Below are 27988 nucleotides of genomic sequence, written 5' to 3'. Positions count from 1 at the left end.
TGCCAGGTCTTTTCCAAACAAGTTTATCAAAATGCAAATGCACAGTGAGGCAGACACATTGGTAATTTCAACAAAATATGACAAACCTTCAGGTTAAGGGTTTGTATTATCTTGCTTCAGTTGAGCACAGCTTCTGTGTGTTGTTTGCTTTTCATTCAGGCAAGTTGAGTCAGACTGAAATATCAACATTCAGATCAGGTGAGGTCACTCAGCCTTGAAGTCAACTTACACACAGATTGAAGTTGATTTGGCACTCATGAAGTGTTGAAAGTTGTTGATTAGTAATTGAAAATGTCCAGAGAAAAAACTCATCATATGTTGCATTCAATCACCATTATAAGAAACCATATGGACCTTAGTGGTGACTTCAGGGCCATTTGTGCATCAAATTGTAATAATTTTGCTAGAGGACGCAAATCAGGGAATTATACAAAATGTCGACATCAATAGCAATAATGTGTGTGAATTAATAGCTCCATTGATGTGTCAAATAAACTGAATGACTTCACGCATTCACATTGTCATTCTCTCATGCTTTAGTTGCAAGAAGCAGACATGTCAAAACTCCCGACAGACTATGCAGTGCGCTGATCTTCCTCTTTTACCACACTTTTGAGAATTTGCCAAACTGCAAAACAAAGGCTTGGTAAGTTACGCAAGACAGTTGATGATACAAACCATGCGATGAGATACGCATCTCTGGTTACAGAGAGGAGGAGCTGAGCACTAACAGCCATAAAGTCTGAGTTACTTTAGAGGACAACTTGCAAGTTCAGTGGTTAATCCGCCTCTTACAGTTGTGCACCATCACTGTGCCGTCAGGACATGGATTGAGAGAAAGCAGGAGTCACTTTTTGAGTAAATTAATTATTTGAGGGATGAGAAGTCCGGATGAAACTCCCATGTAAGTGAGCTTAGGTGTTACCATGCTGTCTGAATATGCTTTTTCTTTTAAATCAGTGTGACCTCAGAGCCATCGATCAACAACTGAACTCCATTTCTCTCTTTTTTTTTTTTTTTTGTTTGTTTAGGTTGAGCCGCAAACGTCCCCTTGATGAAGGAAATGAAGAAGAGGCTCCGTTGAAATTGAAGAGAGGTTTGTCGACTCTGCTGAACCAGTGTCGGACCGACAGGTCAGGCAATCAGACTGAACTCAGACTGCATGTCAGCAGGAAGGTTATATATTGTCACCTTCTTAAAATAACTGTAATATTTTGATAACAAAGTTTTTTTTGCCTCTGTAAGCTCCTTATTCAACATATGGCTCAGTTTCTGTGTATTCAAAAAAAAAAATGACTTGGCCAATTATTTTTAAGAAGGCAACGATATTTACTCAAAAATAATTAAAAAAATGTCTTTTTAACTATTAATCCTTAATTGTACTGTAACTTTTTTTACCTAAAAATATCCTGTTTAATATATACACTGATAAATACGTGTAACATGTCATTACATTACCCAATATGAATCTAACAGTTTTGTCATACATCAGGATTTGAGTCACACAAAGCAAATCGCCAATTTAGATGAATTTAATCAACCCATAAATGCATACATTCATTGACTGACAACTTCATTTGAACAAGTATTCCTATAATGTTTACCTAAACGGATTAATTCTTGTGTAACTGTCTTTATTTTAGACGTTGTCTGATGTGTTTTATGTGTATAGGGTGCGATGCTTCTGCCCACATGATGGAGAGACCAAATACCTGACTGTCATCAAAAGCCAGGATAAACTACTGTCATCCTGGCCTGACACACACATCTCTGTGAGGAGAGTGTTACAGCACATCACGTTCGGAGCACCCCCCGGGGACACTTTCCTCGAAGAATCGATCAATAAGAGATTTTTGGATTTCCATCGAGACATCTCTGAAGTATACGGTCCTAAAGATAAGCAACACTCGTGGGCGGTATTTGAGAAGCCCGAGGAGATTGTTATGTACGGACCTTATTATCCCAACTACACCACGGGAAAACACAGCGAAGACTTTGTTATTAAACAAACCCAGGAGCTTCTTGATTCAGAGGTTGTCCACAAAGGCTGGAAGGTTTATGTTTTCTCTAGCAATAGCCCCTGCTTGACTAGAAACATTGGGGCATGTATGCTGAACTTGCTTCAAAAGGCTTTGGAATGGTGGAGGCAGTATGGAGTGAAGACTCATATTGGCTATTTGAGATGCTGGGGTTTTAAAGGATCTAAGGAAACTCTTTTCCGGGATATCAACTACACACAAGTGAATAGTATCGAGCAAAGTGAGAACTATTGGAGCTATGCTAAAGGGGCTGAAAAGAGGACTGACATTGCTCCATTATGTGAAAGTCTGTATTTGGCTGTTAAAAACCTCCTGACATGCAGGGACTTGACTTATCATTTGGTGTCCTCAATGCAGGAGCAGGACTGGAAGAATTACTTCAAAAGTATGAGCAGTATCTTCGAAAGCAAACCAACTGATGAGCAAAAAGTCCTGGAGCCTGAGGTGAACAGCATGATCACTGCTGCTAAAGTCCATCTGTCAAAAAAAGCAGAACTTTTTGGGGAACATTTGGAAAAGGGACAGGTATTTGCGCTTCGCCACACTTTCAGCACAGAATCAGACACCGTTCGGGATCAAATTAGACTTGCATTTCAACAGTGTTGGACAGGGATGGTACAGGACAGGTATGCAGATTTCATCAAGGAAAAGCTGACAGAAGATTTTAACCAGTGCAGCGTCCAGATGTTTATTAATGATGTTGTTATGGTCACAAAAGAACATTTACAAATTGGAAGAGTTCGGTTTCCAGAGGATAAGATGCCGTAACAGCCACTGTGCAGAGCGCACTGCTGATGGTGCACGTTATGGCTGAGATCATTTTAGATTAAATTGTTGGGGGCCTCCTGCTCAAGAAAACCATTGGAAAATTATTTTTTGTGATGCCTAGATCTGCTAGGTACTTTCATTTTGAGTTTTTTTTAGAATGTGAAACCAAATCCCATCTAATGTAGGTCTTGAAATGGTAATCTGTGCTTTTATTTGTGCACTCATTGGAATCTATGTAATGGGGAGTCATTCAAAAGAACTCCAGATTGTCAAAATCAGCACTTTCACTAAAAAAAAACATGCTTTACTTTGTATGTTTAAATAAAGTGTTAATTTAAAAAACTGGTCTCCTTTTGCTGATCAAACTGTTTTTGAGGGCTGTCTTTAGGTTTTTTTTCTAACGAAGGGTGCATGTTGCAGGGTTCTGGATCAGTAAGACACACTGATGGCAACTGCTGTTTTTCAGGGGATCTTACAGGAATTAAAAAACTGCAAATATAAGATCAGTTTCAGGAAATCAGAACAACTGTCAAACGAATAACCTACCTTGACAAACAGGGATGAACAATAATTAAAATATTGCATGGCGTCGTCTTTTCTTCTCATCTTTTCTTGACCAGATGCATTCAGAGTTGATTAAGACATCAGGCTATAACCATTATGTCACTTTGCATTACGTCACAGTGGTTCTTCTGAAAAGGTTCCCTTACCAGAGCTGCAGTTGCTTCAGGGGAAATGCATCAGTCGGCTCACTGAAAAGTCAACATACACACGGTGGACCCTCTCTTTATTTTCTGTGTTTTCTCATGATATATTGCTAATGTCTTTTACACTATTATAATGGAATGGAGATGTTACATATATGATCATATATTTGTTATTTTGGTAATTACATGTGGCAACATGCCACATTTTCACGTTGCAACTGTGTTTGCCATAAGTACATTTAAGCAAATACTGTGCCGTTATCAGACAAATACCACCGCGGTCGAGCAAAGTTAATTAATATACGAAATCCGGCTCGGGCGGTATTCGGGGGGTTGCCTTTAATAATAAATAATATCTGCAAAAGTATGTGGAAAAGGTTTGGTTGCAATTCTGCACTTACATCCATAGAGGGAACCGTATGCCAGTTCATTACAAGAACCCCCTCTGTCTTTGCTCTAGTCAAGAGTACAGTGACGCACAATGAAAACACTCTTAAAATGTCTCACTGATGAGGGCTCACTTTTACTATAATCTTCACCACAACCTGCATTTTTACGTGTTTTGGTTTTGCAATATGAAAAAAATCCAAATGAAGAAAGACACATCAATGTTGACTCATGACACTTTGACTAAGTCGGTTAATTACAGTAAATCCCAAGCACTTGGAACTGATGCATGAGCACGGCAGAGCAGGTGAGTGACAAACAGTTCCCCTTTTTGCATATTTTATATATTGACAGTTCCCAGATGGATATATCTCATCACATGGACCACACATCCATCCCAGAGAACTGTAATGAAGCCATCATCTGCACCGCCAGAGGCAGGCTGCCAACAGGAGAACAGAATCCAGACTGAGACCAAACAGTTTCTATGAAACCTTTCAAATCGGCAGTTTTTTTCTGATGCTGAGTGGTTGGTTTTCTAAGCAAGGATTAAATTATTCCATGGCTCTGCTTTTGAACCAGAGGAGCCGCTGTGGCTCCCGGGTGTCATCTTAAGAGGATTGGCACCTGCTTGAGATGTCATATAGGCTGGTAGGGCTGAAATCTGGGGGAAAAAAAAGAAAAATTTAAATTATTGGAAAAATACTTGTTGATAATTGGATGTTGGTAAATCATTCTGGTGATGCTATTTGTACATCAATTGGTTAAAATGTATGTGTTATTCTTCAGTTTAAACTATTAGGTTATGGACTTACTCTGATGTAATTATGTCTCCATCCATTGGGGAATGAAATCAATCACTTCAGATTCATGATATGATTAGTGAATTTGTACCAAATTTCTAATAACATTTTAAAATCTACCCAAGTATTTCTTGTTTTATTCACTGATGTCAAATCATATTCATTCTTTTAGATTTTACTTCAGGACCATATATATATATATATATATATATATATATACATATATATATATATATATATATATATATATAAATTTTTTTTTTTTAATCATTTTTTTTTGTATATATACACACCTGTGTGTGCGTAGTGTGGTGTGTGTACAAGCTTTGGGTCTCTGGTTCTGTCTTTATCTGGCGAGGCTCCTCTGTGCTGACGGGAGCGCGGGGAGTGCTACTTGGTGTCACCGGAGTCCCTTCACTGCCTGGAGTTCCTGAGGTGAACAATACCAATGCTCTTATGCAATGTTTGACAGGCACTTTGTCAAACATACCGTTTCCTGCTGATTGGCTGGGTATGACAGGGAAGGAGCTTGGATTCAATCATTCGGAAGAATTTGGACTTTTGAAATAGGGTTTATTTCTGAGAAATTTCATCTGACAGTACAACAGTGATAATTTATTTGCAAAGGCTCCTAATAATTGGTTTGTAAAACTTACCAGTTTGAGTCTTGTTGAGGTTCTTGGGTTTGCGTTTACGGGTCTGGATCCCCTCTTTCTTCATGGCCAGCGGCCGTGGGACCTGTCAACGCAAAGTAGTTACTCTCATTCAAACAACCGATCTGAGCAGGATGTGTCGAACACAAAGGACACTGAATGTGACCAGAAAACGAATAGGTTTTCATTATCTGTTTTTAACTCATAAGTCCCAAATATCTATAAATGATACAAATTAAACTTTTTTTTTTTTTTACAATTTTCACCATTAAACCTTAAATCTGTGAAATGACTTGGACTTTGTAATGCAATAACCACCAAGTCAGCTTTACTTTAACCATTTCACGTTTAAGGTGTAATTAATTTAAATGGTGGATCTTTTTTTAATGTTGGCACGATGTGAGGCTAAATAAAATTTGTGCAGTCTAAAAACAGATTAGCTTGATATAAAAGAAAAAAAACATAAGCAATACAATGAAGAAAAAGTTGTCCATCTCCCTGGTTTGTCTGTCTTACCCCGTGGAGTTTCATGTAAAGGCCACAGGCGTTGCAAACGGGCTCTCCCTCTGCGTTTCGTCTCCACAGAGTCGTGGTGGTGGTGTGACAGTTGGTGCAGGACAGACCAACCCTCCTGGAGGCAGACTGGATCAGGGAAAAACATGATTCATTCACAAAAACTGAGTTAAATAATGAAAACATGCTCTTCTGAAAGTTAAAAAAAAAAAAAAATTGCAGGTGCCGAACGGTACATTTCCCCCCTGCATTTCATTTGCGCGAAATGTGCTTTCACCCACCAGTCGTCTCTGTGGTTTGATTAGAGGCCTGTTGATGCCGTTCATCTTGTGGTAGAGTCCGCAGGCATTGCACAGATAGTGGCCTGTACCATCCCGCCTCCACAGCGGGGTCGACATCGCCCCGCAGTTCACGCATTCTCTGCCCTCAGCGAAGTCATCGAATATATCTACCGAAGAGAGGAGTCGTCACGATACTGATAGTTGGCATTCCTTAAATATCATACAGAAAAACATTATTCTTAAAGATTGAGTGGGAAGTTTTATGTCAGAGGTCAGGAAATCATCCAAAACATTGGAGCAGAATCTGTTCTAAGCATGTCTGAATACAACTGTCACAATGATATGAAAATTCAAACCTCCCATGTTATTTAAGCCATCTATCGGGTCTATTTTTCCAGCTCTGATCAGATATGAAAATATACTGTAATCTCTTTTCTGTACATTGCAGAGATTAAGCATGCCTGCTGCTAAAAGAAACACGCTCGTGATTTAGAAAGAGACAATTTTCCCACTGGGGTGTCTTATGTTGTTTTCTTCCCTTTGTCGAAGCAAGACTGTGTTTATCAGATGCAGTGGATTTCCACACCGACGGGAGGCGTAGGCCGCTCGGGCCGCCTGTTTGCAAGCCAGGAGGCCCAAACACCAGCAGTTTGGAATCTGTCCTTATCACAGAGCTCTGCGTGAGATAAAGCGCTGGCTGGAAATAGAGGCGTAATAGAGCTCCATCATATTTAAACAGAGAATGTGTGTCTATCACTCACTTTCTGTATCTCTTTATCCCCAAGATAATGCAACATCTAATCTATCTTCGCTCTCGAAGTGACCATTACAGGGAATCTCCCAGGAAAAAAAATAGTGGATGAAACCATCAATCCATGATGTAAACAAGTTTTCTATTTTTTTCATTTACCATGAGGGTGGCTCAAAATATAGCATAAAAACTTAGGTGTCACCTGAGTTTGTGTCCAATGTATTTGTGAGTTATTAGTGATGACAGTAATGTGTTTGCAGGCCACATTCAAGGCTGAGAGCCAAACAGAGACAGTGGGGGAAAGCTATCCTTGAGCCAGGAGAGTGGTTGTAGTCAACACAATGCATCGTTGCAAGACAATACACACACACACACACACACACACACACACACACACACACGCGTGCGCACACACACAAATACTGCCATCTCCTTGTTTACCAAAGTGAACATTAATGCTTTTGCGCTGTATAAATGTCAGTGTGTCTCTTTATCAGGGTTCAGATTAAAAACACACACTTTAACACTTAAGCAGGGTGAAGGTGGAGGCAAAATATCAGCTGTGGGGAAGCATATCTATCTTGCCGCTGTTTAATGGTGTTTTTACCATGTCTAATGAGGCAAAATGCAATTCTATTTAATTCACATGGGATGTATTACATGTAAAAGTTCCACACGAAGACGTTCTTTCAATTTGAAATACTTCAATATGTATTTTAATTATCAGTGTTAATCATATTTTACTCGTTGACAAAAAGGATAGTAAGATCCAATGATAGTAAGATCTTACTCAGGAGGGAACTATTCCATTAAGTTAATGGACGTCAAGCTTACTAAAAACTTTTAAAACATCTTTCATAAAGAGTCTATGAAAACTCTAGGTTATCTTTAATAAACTATTTATCACAAGCAATAAAAAAGATTATGATAAAAAAGATTTATGTGTTATTTACTTATAACACAAGATACCATATGATGGCCAATCTTTTTGTTTATATACTTGATCCACGCTGAAAAGGTTTAATCAATTGTAAATGTAATAGTGCGTGGGGTGTAAATGTTAATTATTAAAAACTTAATATTTCGTACATTTAAAGTTGGGTCTTTGGTTTTAGTTCAGCTAATCATCAATACTTAATCAACGCCAGTATTTTGGGTAACATTTATGTCAGTTGATCCTCGCTTTTCACGTTTTCAGCACGGTATTACAGTGTTTAATCCCTGGAATAATATAGTAATTAAACTATTAAATGATCATTCGCAAATACACATTGCTCATCGATGAAAGTTTGTTTTTGTCTAACAGAAAATAAGTGGTTTGTTCAGAAACTCTCTTGACCTTGATGGGATTTGAAAACAATTAGAGGAGGCCTGTTGAATAGCCATGTTTCTTCAGTTTGTAAAAAGTGTGTGTGTGTGTGTGTGAATGTGTGTGTGTGTGTGTGTGTGTGTGTGTGAGGGAGAGAAAGAGAGAGAGAAAGGCCACTTGTGTGAGCTGAGTGTGATGGAAATCGGAGGAGAGGTCAGATTAGATCAATTCTCTTATCTACATCGTGCTGCTGATCTTTCTCCTTCTTCATCATCTGTTTAGATAATCCTCACATGGTGGGATAAGTCACATGATTATTAATTGGGACTGATTGATTGATTTTAAAATAGGAAAAAAAGGTGATTAAAAAAAACTTGGGTCACATGTCAGAGGGATCAGGACCATGGGGATATGTGAAATGATTAAAACTGATTTTTTTTTTTGATAGATAGATAGATAGATAGATAGATAGATAGATAGATAGATAGATAGATAGATAGATAGATAGATAGATAGATAGATAGATAGATAGATAGATGGATAAAACTTTCCCGTGAATTAATCCATCTATTGTAAAAAAAAATGCTCCCAATTAACTTTAACTTTCGCACTTATGACGGAAAATTAGATTTCAAAACTAAATTTCAACGGTTTTCTTTCTTTTATTCCGGGAATTGAAGAACTGCTCACTAGATTTAATCCGATATCACGTGCAGTCAAACACAGCGCTTAATCCAACAACATCGTAATCTGATCGAATCAATCTAATCGGCGGCAGGAACGAATTCAGTATAATTTATGAAAGGGTGAACTTAATTAGGTCTTCTTAAAGAAATGCATTAAAAGAAATGTCACATTTTTTACTCTAGATTATAACTTCAATGTGGGTTTGGACAACGGAAAGCGCGATAGATTTGAATTCGTGGGATGCATTGAGTTTACGTTTCCAGTGTATGAATGTCGGCGAAGTATTATTGGTCGTTGTGACAAATTGACTTTTAAAACAATGATCTCAATATTTTTGTGTCGTTAACTGTTTTTTGAACTAATTCATCCTCCATCGGAATAACCGTATATCCCCCTGGATTATTTAACGATATTAAATAACATTCGATTCTGTTTGTGGGACTCCTTCAGTTTGTGATTTGATTTAAAGGAAATTGTTCCTCTAATTTTTTACCATAGTTTTAGTAGTAGTAGTTGTAGCAATTTAGATAATAAATGATGATAATAATAACAACAGTAATAAGCAATAGCAGTAGTAGTAATTGTATATGTAAATGATTAATGTGTTTTAATTATTCCATGTATATTTGTATCTTTTTTAAATTCTAATAGTATTTTCAGAGTGCGTCTCTGCGCAATCAAACTAAAATAAAGACACTAAATTAAATAAAATCACTTGCGAGCATGCCGTTTAAAGAATCGGGATTGAAAAAAAGAATGAATAAAAGTAGGACAAACATAACCCTTTTGAGCTGCACATTTCCAAAGAAATTAAGTTTGATTGAACAAAATGAATTTTTTAGATATTTTTCAATATTCAATTCGATTTTATATATTTTTTTCATTTTACAACTCGCCGGTAATGCCAGTGCGGAGACTCGGCCTCCTCGGACGCTCTCTCTCTTTCCCTCTCACCCACCGATGTTGGGGTGCCGGGCGGCGGCTCCCGGCGGGGCCCCGGTCTGGAGACTGTGCAGAACCGGGCTGTCGAAGGGAGACGCCGGCCACGTCCCCCCGACGTTCGGGCTCATGTAGGCCGGGTAGGGGCTGTGGTACGAGCCGCCGAGCACCCGGGCGCCGTAGTGATCCCTCCCGTTGGCCGAGATGTTGAGCGGGCTGGAGTACGAAGTCCCCGTGTCCCTGGACGAGGCCACGCCGGAGGACAGCGGCGGGCTGGCGGAGAAGCTGAAGCGCGGGGACACCGGGGAGTGGGTGTAAGACGGCACCGACTCGGCGCCCGGCTGCGGCGCCCACGCCGAGTGGCTCGACGCGGGCGCGCTCTGCTGGGACGCGCCGGGCGTCTGGAGGTAAGGCAGCGCGGGGATCATCGACGTGACCACCCGGGTCGTCGGCACGTACACCGGAGAAGTCCCCGCCGAGGCGTTGTGCAGAAATCCGGCCTCGTAGGCTGGGGGTCCGTGGTTGGTGGTCATCACGCCTTGGTACATATCCTCTGCGTGGGGCTGCACATCCACGATGGCCGGGCGGAGGCGGTGGGTGAATTTGGATCTGCCGTGGAATAACGCGGGGTTCAGGACATCCGTGGATCCGCCCGGTCACCAGATGGATCGGAGCCGCCGCTCGGTGCGCCGACGACCCGCAACATTTATCAGATTAGAAGTAAAGACCAAGAGAGAAGACAGGAGAGGAGGAGAGGAGGAGTGAAACACAACCCCTGTCACACTCTCTCTCTTTCTCTCTCTCTTTTTCTCTTTCTCTCTCTTTCTTTCTCTCTGATTTGACATTTTGATTCGATCTCTCTCTCTCTCTTACTCTTTCTAATGTGATTTTATTTATTTTCTAAGGATACTGAATTAATCGATTTAGTCTCCACAATCAATCGCAAATGATCAATTATTCGAATGACAGGCTGTTCATTACGTTTCAATCACGTAGTTACTACAATGTTTTGTTTTTTCTTTATTTCATGGAATTAAGTAATTTCAGCAGTCGATAAACATTGTTTTAAGTTGTCGATGAGGTGCAATTGACACAAAGTTCTCCCTGTCTTTTGTTCAAGTAGAGGTTAATAGACAATTCTTTGCGTGAGAAAAATCATTGCCTGTGATTTATTTTGATATAGATTTCATATTCAGCACTGTTTCTTATTTAAATTTCAACATATTGCGTCTTGTCTCATTGAAGAAATCAATAGTTCAATTCAACTCATTCAAGCAATGGTTTTTCTTTTTTATTTTTTTTTTATTTTTTATTTTGATTAGTCACAAAACACAATCTTAAATAATTTTAATCACCCTTTCGCTGATGCGTTGGAGACTCATCCCCAAAAAACTGAACAAATACATCCAAACATCTGCTGTAATGCGTGGCCTTGTCAGCTGCCAGGCTAGAGGTGGGAGAGATAGCTGTCTTGATATAGACAATTTCATGACTGAGACAATAATAATAAGGATAAAAATGATAATTAAGTAACCGTTTTAGTTACGGTTCCCTGCTTGAATAAGGGATCAATTTGATTTTCACCAATTATATTACTGATGTACAATATAATCATCACTTAAGTAAAACAACAAGCCTAGAGAAACATTTGATAAATGTTTGCATATTAAGTGAGTTTACAAAGAGGCATTGATTCAGTATTGATTAGGTCATGGGATGCTTATTCACCACACTACTTTTCCAAAGTGTCACTTCAGGATATATATTTCAAACTCTGTCAGTCTTGCACTGAAGCCATATTTGTTTATCTATCTATATGATGGTACCTCCAATCTCTGTCACCATTAGTAAGATGAAGTGAACAGTTAATAACTTTAGATAAGGACTAAAACATTTTGTCTTAATAAAATGGCTTAGCAGTGATGTACACGATATGCAACCTAATTGGGATTTTTTTAAAATCATAATTTTAGCAGGTTAGTTTATTACCTGTCTCCATCTAAAACTAAATATTGATACCTTGTTGGTCTATTGACAGAGGGAGCATCATACTTTTTGAAATTGTTTGATGAAAATGTATTTATTTTTAATGAGAACACAGTTAGTGAACGATTACTGAAACTAACTTTGATAGCAAAGCTTATTTCTACATCATCTGAAGTTGTTTTATAATTAATAGTACTTTATGATTTACTTGGACTTTTTATGGACTTTCTGGAGAAGGGCTAAGAGTAGCTCTAATGGTGATGGATTGCATGAGACGCAATTCCCCACACATCCGTCCTGAATAAATAAACATTAATGGAAAGGGATAGCGAGTCTTTTTCCTTCCTTTGGGTGGCTGATGCGTCACTGGTCGGAAGTCCCTGGTAGTTGTTGTCTTTACAAGGACAGATTTATACTTGTCATTAGCACTACTCAACATAAACACACGAGGCTGTTTCATTGTGCATCCACTTCCCACTGACAATCACTTGTTGAATAATGTGACTGTGGCGTCCAATAAAGCCCTGTGTGTGTGTGTGTGTGTGTGTTTGTTTGTCTGCATTTATGCATGCGCACGTGTGCGTGCATGCATGTGTTGATAAGTTTTTAAGAAATAAAATAATTAAATGTCTTTTCTCTTGTTTTCACTTTTTCGTTATCGGGTTGAGTTTGACATTAGAAGGTTGTTTTAGAAAGTTTCTTTCTGAAAATTATGAGATTTAGAACTTTTTCCGGAAAGAAATCTAAAATTAAAATACGCATGCATATATTCATGCATCTATCTATCTATCTATCTATCTATCTATCTATCTATCTATCTATCTATCTATCTATCTATCTATCTATCTATCTATCTATCTATCTATCTATCTATCTATCTATCTATCTATCTATCTATCTATCTATCTATCTATCTATCTATCTATCTATCTATCTATCTATCTATCCACCTGGACACACAGAGGTGCTTTGTGAACACTTGAATTATTCTATGAATATGCCATCATCAGATATCTATTATTTTTGAGACAATTTTTGTCCCAGTTATACACTTAGATAGACATGCAGACACACAGACACAGACACACAGAGTGACGCACACACAAACACACACATGTACAAGTCAGAGCAAATAGAGCAATATTGCCTCATTGGAAATGGGGAACTGTCATCAATGTGTAACTGCAGGCTGATAACAAGCACCAGTTACTGGCTAATGATATTAAGGTGTGGGTCTGTTCACCTCAAACCGCACAATGAGGTACCAAAGTCAGAGATGATTTATTCTTTTATGGGTGCCTTTCAACGTGATTGAAGAACATTTGCAGCACCTAATAGTTTATCGGGGGCAAAGAAAATGTCATATTTTTATCCCCGGGAGGATCTTAAGCCTTACGTGTCTAGTACCACAGTATAGGGTGAAGAGTTTATAAAAATATTCGAAAATCTAAAAAAAGTTCATCCTCTTTCTGTTATTGTACTCCACAGTGTGTTTTGATTCGTGTCTTTCCACATGCCGAGCTGTATCACTGACAGTGACAGAGCCCAGACCCACGAAAACTCTCAATTTGTGTATATGTGTGTGTGTACAAATGTAAAAAAAAAAAAAAAGGAAAGAAAACACACACATTTTTTGTAACTGTGTGTGTTCCTTGGGTGTGTTTTCTGTCAGGGTGCATGAATGAGAAGGTGTTGGGTGAGGGATAGAGATAGGGATGCTGGTGGTGTAAGTGGTGGACAGCGCAAGCGTGTGTGTTGCCACGTACACATCAAGTTAGGGTGGAATGTGAAGACCCCATGCTCGGTTTGGAGCAAATAATATATGGATATGAGTTGAAGATGAGGCTGTGGAAGGTGATCCATTGCTATAACTGTTGTATACGTCTGTGTTTTTGTGTCGCCACAACAGGCACCAGGAAAACCGTCCCCGTCTCGGCTGGGTCAACGACTCAATCATTTGGGGTCGGTGACTTACTTTGTCCCCTCTTCCTTCTACACACACACACACATACGCACACACACGTATACACACTCACACACTGATACCCTGTGCTAGACTCCTGGCTCCAGGAAGAAGACTTCAAATGGTGATGCAGGAAAATCCAAGAGGCTAAAAATCACTTCCATGAGGGCCAGCAGACGTCAGGAAAAACATATGCGTCGCTCTGTGGTTTCTCTCTGGCGATTCTTCTTGTATTTTCTTTTTTTTCACAAACTAAGCACAACAGATTGGTTGAAAACAGACCTTTAATCTTCCTCACATCTGCCGAGCTCACCTGTTTGTCTCATCTTATCTCATGAGATTGATCATTGAAGATCTACTCAGGCGATTAGAGTAATGATGAAACAGATCCAATCAATATCACCACTGTTACCGTGAACATTGCCTTTTTTTTCAATTTGCAACTTAATGTTTGATACCTTCACGCAGTTCGAGGTAAACAGAAAACATGTATGCGCCTTTTTTTTTTTATTCATACCTGCCTCCAAATCCTCGGTTAAAAGGAGGAAACTGAGGGCCTTTAGGTGCCATTTGAATATTCTGAAAACCATCTTAAACAGCTAATTTAGATGTGATTGATATTTCTCAAGTTTTTTTTTTATTTTACAATGTTTTTGGTAATCTCCACCAGATTGGTCATTACCCCGAGGAGCCTCTTTTTTTATTTGAGATGGTTGTACCTTGTACAGATTCTAAGGGAAAAGTTCTGTAAAGTTCTGAAAAAGTTCTAAGGGATTTTTTTTTTTTTTTGGGGGGGGGGGGGGGGGGGGGGATTTTGGCCATTTAAAATGTAATTAAAATTTGAGATGTATTTTTCTTTGAAACACTCTCTGTTTTATCCTCAATACAATTTTGATGAATTTTCCTGTACCGGTATGTGTCAATCAGTACAAAATTTAATGTAGCCAAACATACCATCTGATGTCAATAATAATAATAATAATAATAATAATATTTGTTGTTATTGGGAAAAATAAGAATAAGTTGACACAGAACACTAACAGCACCTTTGATATGTCCTTCAAAATATTGTAGTCTTTGGAGTCTCATACTTTTAACTTGGATTTTGCTTTTGAGATGAATTTGCAGCTCTACAATGTTTGACCTATGTCTTAAATTGACATATTGTTGTTCCACTTTTTCTTCTTTTCTTTTCATTTATTCTGACTTGAGCAGGATGATGTCATATGAAATCACATGTGTTAAATAATGAAAATAATCATAAAAGTGCAGCATAAATATTTAATTTAGAATTAGCTGTGACAAATTAGAAGGGATGTCTTTTCTGATTTAGATTTGAAGCGCTAGAGAAGATAAAGAGAAACAACTCACCGTTGCCAATCTCAATACAGGGTATATTTTTTTATCTTGATTCATAAAATTGGACCACATTGTTTTTATTTTTTATTATTCTTTACAGTATACAAAAATATTCTGCACAAACTCTGAGTGTGTGCGCAGTGTGTATGTGTGTGTGTGTGTGCGTGTTTGTGTTATTCTTGTGGATTAGGTGTGTTTGAACAGGTAGGTAAGGGGTAGAAACTCATTCAAAGGAGAGTTGATTTCTGTCTCTCCCTCTCTCTTATAAACTCTCTCCATTTCTCTCTCTCCCTTTCTGTTTCTCTCAAACACACACACATGCACGCACGCACACGCCATTAGCCATGAGTGTGTTTTTGAATAAATTATTAACTCCTCAGTTGCAGGTTTTCCTATGTGACAGACTGAAGTGTTGAACTGGACTCTTGGTTTGTGCTGTTTGAAGAGCAGCGCAAACACGTCGCACAACACTCAATTACAGATGATAAGAATTAAATGATCAAATGTCTTTTGTTCCGGTGGTCTGTTATTTGTAAAACTACTTGACCAACTCATTCACACAAACGTTTGGACATTTCTTTGACACTTGTATGCTAATATTTGAAATTCCACTACTGGGTGTTGCTTCTTCCACCGAAAGAACTGAGAACCCGCCCCCCCCCCCATACAGTTCTTTGAGTGATTTGCAATTATAGCGTCAAGTGTTACTCATGCAAATGTGCACAATTAACCACTGATCTGCCACTGAGCAGCGATACACTGCCTGGTACTCATAGTGAGATTTACCATGGTACTAAAAGTGTGTTCACGCATGCGTGTGCAGCCACAAGTTATAGTGAGTGTATTTTTAGCAGTGTAGACTCAGGGATCCCAGGACCTCTCCCTGCGATAAGCAGTGGCCAAAGTCCGCTCGACAGCAAAGGCCTGAAGAACAAATAAGGAACACACACACTAATGCAAAGCCTGTGTTTAATAGACTAACACATGAAGTTTAGCTGCAGTGTGATGTGGCAGTCTGAGGGAAGGACCTTTGTTTGCATGTGGAGAACCAATTTAGGGGTAAGATGCAGGTTAGGTAAAGGTGAAATGACATCATCAAAACAATGGATTTTGGTGCCTATGAAGAGGTCGTATAGAGTTTAAGTAGAAAGGGTCACAGAAGTGTCACAGTGGCCTAAATGGATCAGGAAGATGCTGTATGGAATGGGGAGGGAGGAGAGAAAGTACGAGAACAATCGGCTAAAGGTTTTTTTTTTCAGAATAATTTGAGTCAGGTGTTTTACAAAGACCGCTGTTGGCTTTTTCTATAGAATGTGGATTCCCAAACAGTCCGAACATTGGAGACACCATTTTTTGCTGGTTCCTAGAAATAAAAGTGTGTTTTATTTTCATAAACTGGGAAAAAGTCTGATATATTCAATACATTAACTGGTACTTGATTCCTTGGATCGTTCTTTAGTTTCTTATACAACAGATAATTCAGAATACAAAAAGGACAACGAGAATAGTACCAAAAAATGTGTAATTTTCCTTTTTATTCATGAAACTGAATACACTCTGGTTATTCTTAATGTTTGTGTCTTTCTGCTCAAGTCAAAAATCGGACATAAAGAAATTGCTGCCGACCAAATTTTACTGTAATATTTATTGTTTTCATAGTTGTGACCTGGAATCTGATTTCTTAATGTGTTGCTATCAGGAAAATATGAATATGAAGCATATTTGATGAAATGATAATTATCAGAAGATCCAGCTAATTATTGTTTTTAGTTACCGCTGCATAGTCATATGGGATAAGATGAGAATCATTGATGGCCACGATAAACATGACAACAACACATTTTGAACCCATTTCCCCACTTTTCATTTGCGCATAGGGATTTTGTAATTTTCAGATCCAAAAAAAAAAGATTTAAAAAGTGCATGTGCACATGAGATATTTATATATTCCACCACCTGTGTGGATATCACGGGTCAAGGTCTAGCGCTAATTTATCTGGAGGTCAGGGGCTGAAATGTTCTACAATAGAAAACAAAAACAATCATGATATAAAAGGACAAAAGATGCCTCAATCCAGTGGCACATGTCCAAAAACAGAAACATTTCAGATCGCCAAAATGATTGGCTAAATTCAAACACATTGATCGAACTGGAAAATGATCAGAGAAGGGGAGGGATAATGTGAAAGCAGGAGAGGGGAGATGCCACCAGACAGGAGGAGCAGTGGAAAACAAAAGAGGCTCCACACTCTGCTTCCCCTTATCTGTCTCAGCGTCTTATCCACCGCCAGCTCTGTTAGTGTAACCCCATTCCCTCCCTCCCTGCTGACCGCTCTCCTTCCACCTCATCCCTCCATCTCCAGTCCCCCTCCCGCTTTCTCTCCCCTGCAGCTTGCAGTGGAGGCTGTTATCAGGACAGGCCTGACGTCAGGGGGCCCGCTGTTGCTGGAGCCGGAGACGGAGGCTGATAGCGTGGCAGAGGCTGCCTCCACACAGGCTGTGGGAACCGTGGACCCAGCCCACCTTAGCACTGCTACCCTGCACGTCTACCAGCGCGCACACACACACACACACACACACACTCTCTCTCTCTCTCTCACACAAACAGTCAGAGGTGAAGATGTGCAATCTATTTGTGAATGTCCGCCGATCTATGTCTTCCTCCTATCTTTCATAAACTTTTTGGATTTTTTTTTCATTCACGAGTTCAGATTTCCATGCATGCACTTTGGAAAACTTTCCCTTTTGAGAAACACTGCAGCCTAAAATAAACACAGGGATCTTTTCCACAGCAGATATAAATTGTGCAGTTAATGAGTTGTTTCTTATCAAAATTCCCAATGAGTGAGCATCTACAGAGATGGTTCTTCTCATTCCCTTCTTTAGAGTAAAAATAGCGCAACTTTGTTTGCCTCTTTTGTCCCAAAGTAGCAGCGTTACTGTCACTGTTTGTTATCACTATTGTCACAGTATTTCAACAGTGAAAGGCTTCCACTCAAACATAAAGTGCAAAGTTCAGAGGAGACCTTCATGCCTCATGAATTACGCTGCTTCTCTCTCATCCAATTTCCAAAGAATGTCGATAATGCCGCATATTAGATATCATTCAGAGACGGTACCTGTCACTTTGGGTGATAATGTAGCTCAGGTTACTTTTTGTGGCACTTGTCAGCCAATGTATCTCCATAAAAAAACAAAAAAAAGTCGACAGCGCATGATGTCAGTGTTGGTTTTAGTCCAAAGAGAGACATATCTCTGCAAAGGAAAAATATTGGAAGTAATTGCTCGAGACTAGGTTAAGGAGACACTTGGCCCCAAGGGAGCAATTGTGAAAATTGTGTATGTGTGTGTGTTGGGTCACCGGGTGCAAGTGTGATGTGTGAGGAGTAAAAAGGCCCACAGCAGATGAAGTTGGCAAGTTTCACATCATTAGTTGCAGGTGCAGCACTCCCCAAACTTGCAAACACACACTCACTGACACTCATGGCCCATGTCATCTAAACCTTGTTAATTATCAGCCCAAAACATCTGCATGTACACTGAAACCTCCTGTCCAGCCATTTACCTCAGCTTTGACGCATATGCAGTAATGGGAGTGTATCAAACCATCAATCTGCCCGTCGCACACATGCATATATTTCCGCGTCTTCCTCTCAGATGTTTTTTGCTGAGGGATCTGTCGGATGGGGAGTGGAGACAGTTATCAGTGTGTTGTCCTCGATAACGGGAAAAAGATTTGTAACGGTTGTGGTCAGTCATGGATGCTTGTGTGTGTGTCTGTGTGCGTGTGTGTGTGCGTGCGTGTGTGTTTGACTAATGCTCTTTCTCCGTCTGACCACTTCCCAGTCAAACGGGTGGGAGGAACAAAAGAGTGGCCTTGACAGAGGGAGAGGAGGGGTGAGACGTAGAGTAAGAATCTATGAAAGAAGGCGACTGTTGTTTTCGGGCGCTCCTCCACGTTTTGCTTGTTATTTTCTCTCAATCTCTTTGTCAGTTTCAGACTCCCTAAACTTCACCAGTGGCCAGAGCATCCTTGGGTGTGACTAACTAACTGAAAAATTAATAAGAGATTAGAAGCAAGGGTGAGCAGGTGAAGAAGGAGAGAAAGAAATACATGAACTTGTGGTCTAACCTTGAAATATTCAAGCCGTATTATAGTATTCTGACCTCCTGCAACTTGAGCATTCAATTTGTCCAAGCTTTTTGGGAGTACTAGGGCCTGATAAGCTTTGTATTTCAATAGGAAGTAAAAAAAATCATATAGGGATAACTGTTTTTTTTTTGTTCATTGTAGAAGAGAAAATCTGAATGATTCATGTAACTAAACTAAATTGATAATTGAAATATGAAATAAGGTAGTGATAAAATCAAATATGATGGTGTAATACCATGATATGAAAAAGAGTCTCACCCTCAAGTGAAACACAAAAACATCTCCTTTAAGCACTTTGCAATTCTAAATTACCATATATTTAATGCTAACATACAATGTCCCCATACATAAGCAAATTTGCAAATTATGAACGGTTGTTTCTAGCTTTCGTCACTATATCAATCTTTAACTCATATATACAATATATGAGTACATTGTTGTGTTTTGCAAACAAGGTAATCAGGTTATTCCTCATCACCTTTGTTATCAACACCAGATCATTGCTATCGCATTTCGACTAATCCACCGCATAGATCTTCCATTGTTTGCAGTCAGCAATCTTTAAGCTCTTGACAGATTTATGTCACATAAATGGAAATTAAATAGTGAAAGAATAAATCAGTAAACACAATAATGAAGCAAAATGACATCCTCTTGTTCTCAAATAGGTGCTTTTCAAATAAAATAGCGGGAGCTAATAATTTAAGTGTATTAATAGTGTAACACTTAAAGTAATAAAAAATCCTTAAAAAGATAGATATTAATCATGTTATTATTTTGACAATTATGATTCCCATGCTCAAGGAGCCATTACCTTCAGATAATTTGCGCTGTCGTTTTTGTGTATTCCCTGGTCATCCAGAGTCCAGGCTGTGCGCACCACTTCATTTGTTAAGAACCCCCTGACCAGTCAGCAGCTCTGCCAGTAGTTCGCCATGCTGAATGTCTTTTTGCGCCCCCCGTGCCCTCTGAGTGACATGATAGTAGCGGGCCTCATTAGTCTTTCTAATTGGTTCCAAGCAACGGTGGTGGTCCGGTCGGTGGTCTGGTGAAAACTGAAGCCCCAGTGAAAACACTGTGCAGACCATCCTACAGATCAGGGCGGTAAATCAGGCCCAAAAAAAGACAACTGTTGATCTAGACTAAACCACCTTATGTCCCTTTTTGCTCAATGTCAATATTTTTCACGCTCATGTCACCATCTATTGCAAGCTTTTATGATTTCTAGACTGGAAAATTTGAGCTTTCATTGTTAAATGTTTCTAGGGGACCTGCTTTCTGTACGAAGCCTTTTTAATCACACAAGGAATTTATTACTATATAAATCGACTCCCTTTTTTAAGTGTTTTGGCTTCCTGTTATGTCAAGTAAACTTTGAGGAGAGAGAAACTTTTCACTTCACAGGGAGGTCTCCTACTCGTAGCCTTTTTGTTTGTATGTTCACCGTTAAACATTAATATTGGCGTAGATTTTTAAATTGTCCATTTTGCTGATATTTGGGGATTTGCATTTGGCGCCTGTGCTCTGCATTGCCAAACAAAGTGTTTCCCGACCACTTTGCGTCTCTTGTAATTGTATGTGTGTCACTGCGTGCACAAGCGTGCATATGTGAATTAGCAAGTGTGTGTGTTTGTGTCTGTGAGCTGTGGTGTCTTTAGCTTACGGGGAATCCATCAAAGCTTATCATTATAAGTAAACATGACAGAGTGGACAAAATGTCTTGTGCGCCGCCAGACCTGCTATCTTACCCCAAGCCATATCTGTGATGATGGACTGATGTGGCGCTGGCTTGGACGAACCAGAGACTGAGTGTGAGAGTAGGAGTGAGTGTTTGTGAGCGTGCATGGACACATGCGCGCAAGAACACACACTTCAAACGGAACACACATCAAGACACTCCAGACACAGTAAGCACACTTAACATGGCCATTAAATCTTTTGACTCTCAATGCAATATTAACTTTACAGTATAAGAGGTTGATTTATCTACATTTTGGTACCTGCAGTAAATCATGGAGATATTAAGATTTGTCTTCAATTTTCTTTCTTTTTTTTTGCCCGGCATATGGTTCTACATGCATGCACAATACTGGCCAGTGTTTTTTTTTTTTTTTCGCTGAAAGCTGTTAGTGTACAGGACAAGCCTATTTTTATGGTACCAGATCATAGGAGAGATTTATAACTTGTGTAAGCAAATTGATAAAGAGCTAAAGAGCTGTAGCCGCTATCAAGCCTTTGGTAAGAGTTTGAATTTAGACTTTTGCTACCTTGACCTGCAAGTTGTCATGTAAGTGGTGATTTGGAACTCAATGTAACTCCTTCTATGGATTTTTAGACTTCTTGTTTTGTTACCCATGTATGCGGTAAGGTTTTTAAGCATTGTGTGTGTCTGTTGAGTTCAGTTTCTCTACTTGTTACAACACCACTGATAAGTAGGGTAAACAACACTATTTGCTCCCCAACCATGGTCATGTGATCAAAAAACACAGATGAAAACATGTGTATATATTGAAGACAGTGATATTCTGTAGAAATCCATCTTTCCCATGGCTATCCAATCAATTTCTGCCTCAATTTGTGGCTGCTGCACGGTTGTGGACATTTTAGGTCGGAGGCCTAAACCCAGACACTGATAACCTTTTGCTTGTGGCTCAGTTCCTGGGTCAAAACTCACGTGCTTCGTTGCCTCTACAGGGCAGACTGACAGTCGGTGTCGTGGCATTGAATGGTACTCATTTCAGAGCTGTTTCCTTCCCCCAGTTATTGTGATACTGTAAAACTAGCTAGGTGTGTGTCTGTGTGTGTGTGTGTGTGTGTATGTGTTTATCTGTGTGTGTGTGTGTGTGTGTGTGTGTGTGTGTGTGTGTGTGTGTGCGCACGCACGCATGAGCACACGCATGTACTCGATTGCAGGGGAGTCATTAACCTCGGTAATCTAGAAGGTGGTCTTTCATTCAGTCTGGACTCCACTTGACCACCAAAGGAGCGACATGGATTTCTGACATGCAACCATTGCAACATCATTATGTTTATGGATGATTACAGCTATAAATATAATACATTACAAATTATAATATAATTGGCAAGGATTACCATAATTTTCAAGCTGTTCCTTTTAAATTTTTGGTGCTCAACAATTTCCTTCAGGATAAATAAAGTTGTTCTCATCTCATCTCATCTAAGTCAAGGGAGAAGGAAGCATCTGAAAGCACTGAAATATAGAATATATTATGAAATATTTTTTGGGCTAGCAATTTACTTAGCTGGACTATACTAAGTCTATTTGAGGAATGTTTTAGAGCGGGGGTCCCCAAACTTTTTCCTGCTAGGGCCAAATAACTTTTCTGTTCTCTGACGGGGGACCAGGCCAGTTTGTCACAAAAAGTGTGACGATCGCAAGGGGTGTCCAAACGTAAACATTGTTTTCCAGAAAGCCACACCTAACCAAAAATTAACCCTTTCTGGGATCTTGACAGGGAAAAAAAAATCAGAAAATAAATAAGAACATTGTTAATGAATAATGTCTTTGTCTCATCTTTTGACAGATAAAACAAACAGCCTTTTCTTTGAAATTAACAAAAAAATAATCGTTTGTCCACTGCAGGTTAAATACTCTGCATTCTGTATCTGTTTTTTGCCATTATTCCGTGTTATTTGAAAGGGGTGTGTCCGGGATTTTTTTTTTTTTGAGGGAGGGGTTTCTGATAAGGCACAGACTGCAAAAGGGTGGAATAGAACGTTACGTTCTATGTATGTACAAGTCACGATTACGTGACTTGTACATGCATTGGAATTGTTCAGGGGCTGAGCAAAATATGGAGACGGGCCGTATCCGGCCCCCGGGCCGTAGTTTGGGGACCAATGTTTTAGACTAAATTGATCAGTAAACGTTTACACAAAGATTTAATGCTACTAATCATGTAGTTCTTCAAGCTATTTCTTTAAAAATGCAAGGTTTAAATTCACTAGCTTTGTCTTGAAAATATATATCACTTTCCTTTATAAAGAGCACTATCTGTTGTAGACATAGCAGTAATAATTGATTTCATGTGTGGCAGTATGGGATTTGTTTGGGCAAACTTTCGATTCTTTAATTTTTTTTTTGTTATGTAAGTTTTAAGTTGTTAATCAATCCTATAAAATGAATGGATGGCTATAAGCATCAAATGGCAGAAATGGCTTACATAACAAGTTTATTTTAATTTTCTGTACTTCTATAAAGACCAGGAGTTATGAAATTGTCGTTGTTAGCAAAGAACAATAATAATAATAAGTGGACCAAATATGTGAAAAAAGAGATCAGCCATCTTCAGTTAACCAAAATGTTAACCATCAGAGGATATTCTATATTTGGAAACTCCCCGTAACTCAGATTGGCAAGCACAGAGGTACAGTGAGAAAGTCTGTTTCAAGTCCAGGGTTTGACAGAGGCTTTTTTGTGTGGAGTTTTAACGTTCTTCCCGTATCTCATGGGTCCTCTCTGGGTCCTGCAGTGTCCTCCCATGGTGCAAAAGCATGCAGAAGGTTAATTAAACACTCTAAATTTTCTGTGGGTCTAGAAACTATCCTAACAAGGACTCAGGAATTCAAATTGTACGGAATTCTGTGTTTGTATGATGAGATACAACAGTTTTTTTGAGCGTTCGCATGTAAAATAGTAAGCTGTTTTAAATTGGGCCATTGATTTCCTGTAACGAGTGATCATTAATTATAAAACTTGAGCAAGTTATATGTATGTGTTTAAACATTTTTTATTATTAATTTGAGCTTACTTTCATTTCAAAGTCTTTAAACTGAAACCATGCTTTTTAAAATGAAACCACTTTTCCAGTGTACACAATGGCTGCTACCAGGCCTGTCTTTCTGTGGCTGCTATGTTTTCCCTGTATTTTCCCAGTAAGTTCTCTGGTTTTCTCTGCAGTCTAAAACAGTGGTGAAGAATGATGACGTGGACCGGCTGCAGCAATTGTCCACCCACTGATAAAATAAAGATTTTTACAAATTCAGAAACACCACCTGGAACCTTGGCTGTGTCTGGTATTAATTTGTTGTTGATGAAGAGAAAAGACAAATATTCATGTAAAAAGTGTACATTGTAAAAAAGAAAGATTAAATTATCATCATTACAAACGTCGACTGCTATTCAAAGATCATACAGATGAATTTCTCACGTTTTCTCTCACCTATTGAACGGCAATAACACCTTATGTCTACATGAGGACTTCCTTCGTGACCCATAAACAACCCTGGGGCAGGTGTTACAATTATTGCAATTTGCACCCATACCACTAGATGCCCTCAAATCCCACAAGCTGATCCTTTCATGCTAACATGCAGTATCAGCAAAAGCAAATACTGTGTGTTTGTTTTGATAGCTACATAAACTACACCTGTTGACGAGATGGGGTAAAAATATGGTCTCAATAAGTCACCAAAAGAACATAATACACAGTGATTTATGCTAAGGTGACAAAATAAAGAATAATCATCCACAGCCCTTTTTCCCATTTGCTCTTTCAGGCATCTGCAAAGCTTTACTTTAATCATTTTAAATCAGGCTTAACTGGTATTGCATGCCCGCATCATCATTAGCTTTGATATTGTCATATTTTGGATCCCATTTAACTTCAAAATGTCTCCAAAAACCAATGATGAAAGGAATTCAGTGTTTACAACTCATGGCAGAGTACAAAAACATCCCACAAGATGAAGTGAATATTGAGGACAGATTCATAATCATTGGTTTCAGTCACTTTAAAAAAAAAAAAAATTCAATTAAAAATCATTCTTAATCTGTGAGAACTGATAGCTACTGAATCCAGTGTTTCATTTAAATAATTGTTGACCTTTAGCCCCATTAATTATGTTTCTTTTCCCTTGAATGAGTTCTTCCGCAACCTTCTGGTAGCATCTTCACAACATCGTGTAAAACAAGAGATAGAAAACTGTCTAAAAAGAAGTATTGTTGCCTTTAGTCCACAAGTTTGCATCATTCCAATGAAGTATGAGTCCTACTGCACTATCAATCATCATTTGTGTGACATATTTGTTTTCACTGTTTAGGTTCTGTGGCTTCCCAGTGCCAGAGTGTTCTTGAAATTATCAGTGCTTGTAGTCTAAGCTAGTAGTCCATGACGTCCGAGCAAAATGATTTTAGATCTCTTCAAGGTCTGAGCACAGTCTACCTACTACAGAAAAGATAGGAGCACGATAGTATCTATATTTACTTTGATCTAACAAAACAACTCAAAATGCAACATACAGACTTGAGATGGTGCTTTCGATTTGGATTTTTTCCATGCTTAAATGTCTCCCTCACATGTCATGGTATCAAGGTAATAAATCTTTTTGTAATTATTTCAAGTCATGAATTAAAGTGGCACAGCTGAAGTGGTTTTCCAATTGGTATATATTTTTTGCAATCAATGAAAAGTACCGATATATTCAAGAACAGGCATCTCCATGGGTAATCTGATGAACGTGTGTGTGTGTGTGTGTGTGTGTGTGTGTGTGAGCGTGTGCGCACATCTGCGTGCATGCGTGTATCTGTGTTTGTTTGTTTTGATTTTAACATGACAAGTGGCATGTGATGTCGCAAGGCACCGAAGTGAGGTCATGATGTCACAAAGTTATTGCACCGGCTACTCCAAAATGCAGCAACGGACAGAAAAAAACTCAAGGTAGGACACTTACATGAGAACAACTTCTGTGACAACAAGAAACAAGAAGCGGGAACAGAGCTCACAGGATACAGACTACTAATGTAATGCAAGTTTTGAACACCAACTAACATACAGCCTCATGAAAGAAGCGGAGGAAATTATCTCAGGGGATAAATCTTGACAGGCAAGAGGAAAAACGTGTTTGTATGTCATTATGAAAGGCCCAACGCAGCAGTGCTGTACAACTGACATGTGATTTCAGTGTCAAGTAGCACAGCCCGAAAAATTTTTGCTCCTGATATCTTCCTGCTGTGCTCCTATTCATTATAAATACCTGAGATTTGACCTTGATTTAAATTTCACAAGGCCGTTATTTACATTGTAATCTTACAAGGCAACATGTGGCCCCCCAAAAAACTTTGGATGTGTAAAAGCAGAGGCGGATAAAACACAAAATACTAACATGTAACTTTGAATAAAAATTTGAGAATTTGGACAGATTCTGCTTTCAAGTGCAGTGAAAACTAAGAGTTTCAGCTGAAAAAAAGTTATGATGGGCAATTAGCTGAACGATTAATTTGATTTCTGGTGACGAAGGACTGTGGAGTTCATTATGCAAATCTTTGACTGCAGTCTCGGTAGAAAAATTTAAACGAACATTGGGATCAAAGGGTGTTAACGTCTTTCCTTTGCCTGACTCACATAGAGATTTTAATGGACATGGAGTGGGAGATGATACCCAGAGCCACGGGTTCCTTGCCAACACAAACCCAGCTTATAACCGAACATAAACCCACAATCCTTTGCTCCAAAAGGGGTAGGGTGAGGAGGGGGTGGAGCGGTTGATGAGAGTCTGAGCAGGCCAGAGGAGGGACATGCCGGCGCCATGGCGATCTCTAAGACATCTTATCTCCTCTCTCACAATGATAGCGCCTGTCAAAATAAATGCCTTGATACATAGGAAGCCAACAACTGGTTAAGTCTCGTCCTGTCCAATCAGAGGGCCTTCCCACCTCGGAGGCCCCTCAAACATAATTGCTCTTTCCCTTTGACAGCTTTGAGTTCAAGCGAGTTTAATTGGCCTACATGTTAGATCGAAAATAAATTGACGTCTATGCAATAATATGGAGTGTAAGGTAAGCGCTGGGTCTCTAAAGTTAAGAAATTATCCAAAATGAATATAAGTTAGTCACTGATCTTAACACATCACACACATGCACACACACATCATTCAGTCTTGAAAGGGGGTCATGTAAGTTTCAGAAAAACCCAAAGCCTATATGATCTCAACTTTCCTGTACGCTGTGTGTTGTAATCTTCTCTTGGATTTCCTTTCAGTTGCTCCCTTCAGTGGTCGCCACAGCGAACCATTAGCCTTCTAACAATATCCTCTGCATCCTTTTCTCTCTAAACCAATTCCATGTCCATTTTCATTACATCCACAAATCTCCTCTTTGTTCTTCTTCTAGGACTCCTACCCAGCAGCTCCAACCCAAGTATCCTTCCAATACATTTCCAATCTCTTCTTGGGTCATGTCAAAACTTCTCAGTCTGGCCTCTCTGACTTTATGCCAAACCATCTAACATGTGCTGTCTCTCTGATGGACTCATTCTTTATCTTTTCAATCCTCCCCATTCCAAAGAGATCCATAACATCTAGGGCTCTGCTACCTTCAGCTTTGCTTCATCTCTTTTCCTCAATGCCACTGTCTCTAAATTATACATTAACTTTGGCTGATGTTGTATATGTAAATATGTTGTAAAATGTCGCCTTCTAGTGACCGCAAGTTGATAATGAGGATCGAGGATAGACACGCCCATACAGCATAAAAGCGATCTGAGTTTAACTTAAGTGTCCGACTCAGATCTCAACCAAAGTAAATATTAAATAAATCGAATTTAAATGATGAAGGTTTAATAATATTTACGTATAGCAAAAGACGTTCCCTGACCGGGAATCGAACCCGGGCCGCGGCGGTGAGAGCGCCGAATCCTAACCACTAGACCACCAGGGACTATGTTTGTAGC

General features: G+C 39.2%; 2 protein-coding genes and 1 non-coding gene across 3 annotated transcripts; 1 reads left to right on the top strand and 2 right to left on the bottom strand.

The window, feature by feature from the left end:
- Window positions 1-633: 633 nt before the first annotated feature.
- Window positions 634-3104, top strand: LOC147222767 (uncharacterized). The gene is made up of 3 exons (XM_086167302.1): window positions 634-904; window positions 1032-1133; window positions 1673-3104. Exons 1-3 carry the CDS (start codon window positions 879-881, stop codon window positions 2805-2807), a joined length of 1263 nt encoding a protein of 420 aa, XP_086023428.1. The 5' UTR covers window positions 634-878; the 3' UTR covers window positions 2808-3104.
- A 149-nt stretch (window positions 3105-3253) lies between these two features.
- gata4 (GATA binding protein 4) lies at window positions 3254-10625 on the bottom strand. Its single transcript, XM_086167303.1, has 6 exons — window positions 9857-10625; window positions 6152-6318; window positions 5874-5999; window positions 5361-5442; window positions 4998-5134; window positions 3254-4565 (listed from the first exon to the last, which is right to left on the bottom strand). Exons 1-6 carry the CDS (start codon window positions 10383-10385, stop codon window positions 4440-4442), a joined length of 1167 nt encoding a protein of 388 aa, XP_086023429.1. The 5' UTR covers window positions 10386-10625; the 3' UTR covers window positions 3254-4439.
- A 17278-nt stretch (window positions 10626-27903) lies between these two features.
- On the bottom strand, window positions 27904-27975 carry trnae-cuc (transfer RNA glutamic acid (anticodon CUC)). The gene has a single exon. It is a non-coding gene; the product is annotated as a tRNA-Glu (tRNA).
- Between the last annotated feature and the right edge of the window lie 13 nt (window positions 27976-27988).

This window comes from Fistularia commersonii, chromosome 20 (assembly GCF_037954325.1).
Source record: "Fistularia commersonii isolate RoL2024-O1a breed Wild chromosome 20, RoL_Fcom_v1.0, whole genome shotgun sequence".
Taxonomy (NCBI): domain Eukaryota; kingdom Metazoa; phylum Chordata; class Actinopteri; order Syngnathiformes; family Fistulariidae; genus Fistularia; species Fistularia commersonii.
The sequence above is the reverse complement of the archived record's forward strand: the minus strand, read 5'-3'. Positions and strand labels throughout refer to the sequence as shown.

What these genes read in the sequence shown, in the direction of transcription:
- LOC147222767 (XM_086167302.1), top strand. Translation starts at nt 879, where the DNA reads ATGAGAAGTCCGGATGAAACTCCCAT. An exon ending in AGTCCGGATGAAACTCCCAT is followed by an intron (nt 905 to 1,031) that starts GTAAGTGAGCTT and finishes TTGTTTGTTTAG; the next exon opens with GTTGAGCCGCAAACGTCCCC. An exon ending in AACCAGTGTCGGACCGACAG is followed by an intron (nt 1,134 to 1,672) that starts GTCAGGCAATCA and finishes TTATGTGTATAG; the next exon opens with GGTGCGATGCTTCTGCCCAC.
- gata4 (XM_086167303.1), bottom strand. Translation starts at nt 10,385, where the DNA reads ATGTACCAAGGCGTGATGACCACCAACCACGGACCCCCAGCCTACGAG. An exon ending in CCTCAACAAGACTCAAACTG is followed by an intron (nt 5,135 to 5,360) that starts GTAAGTTTTACA and finishes TGTTCACCTCAG; the next exon opens with GAACTCCAGGCAGTGAAGGG. An exon ending in ACCACACTACGCACACACAG is followed by an intron (nt 4,566 to 4,997) that starts GTGTGTATATAT and finishes TTTTTCCCCCAG; the next exon opens with ATTTCAGCCCTACCAGCCTA.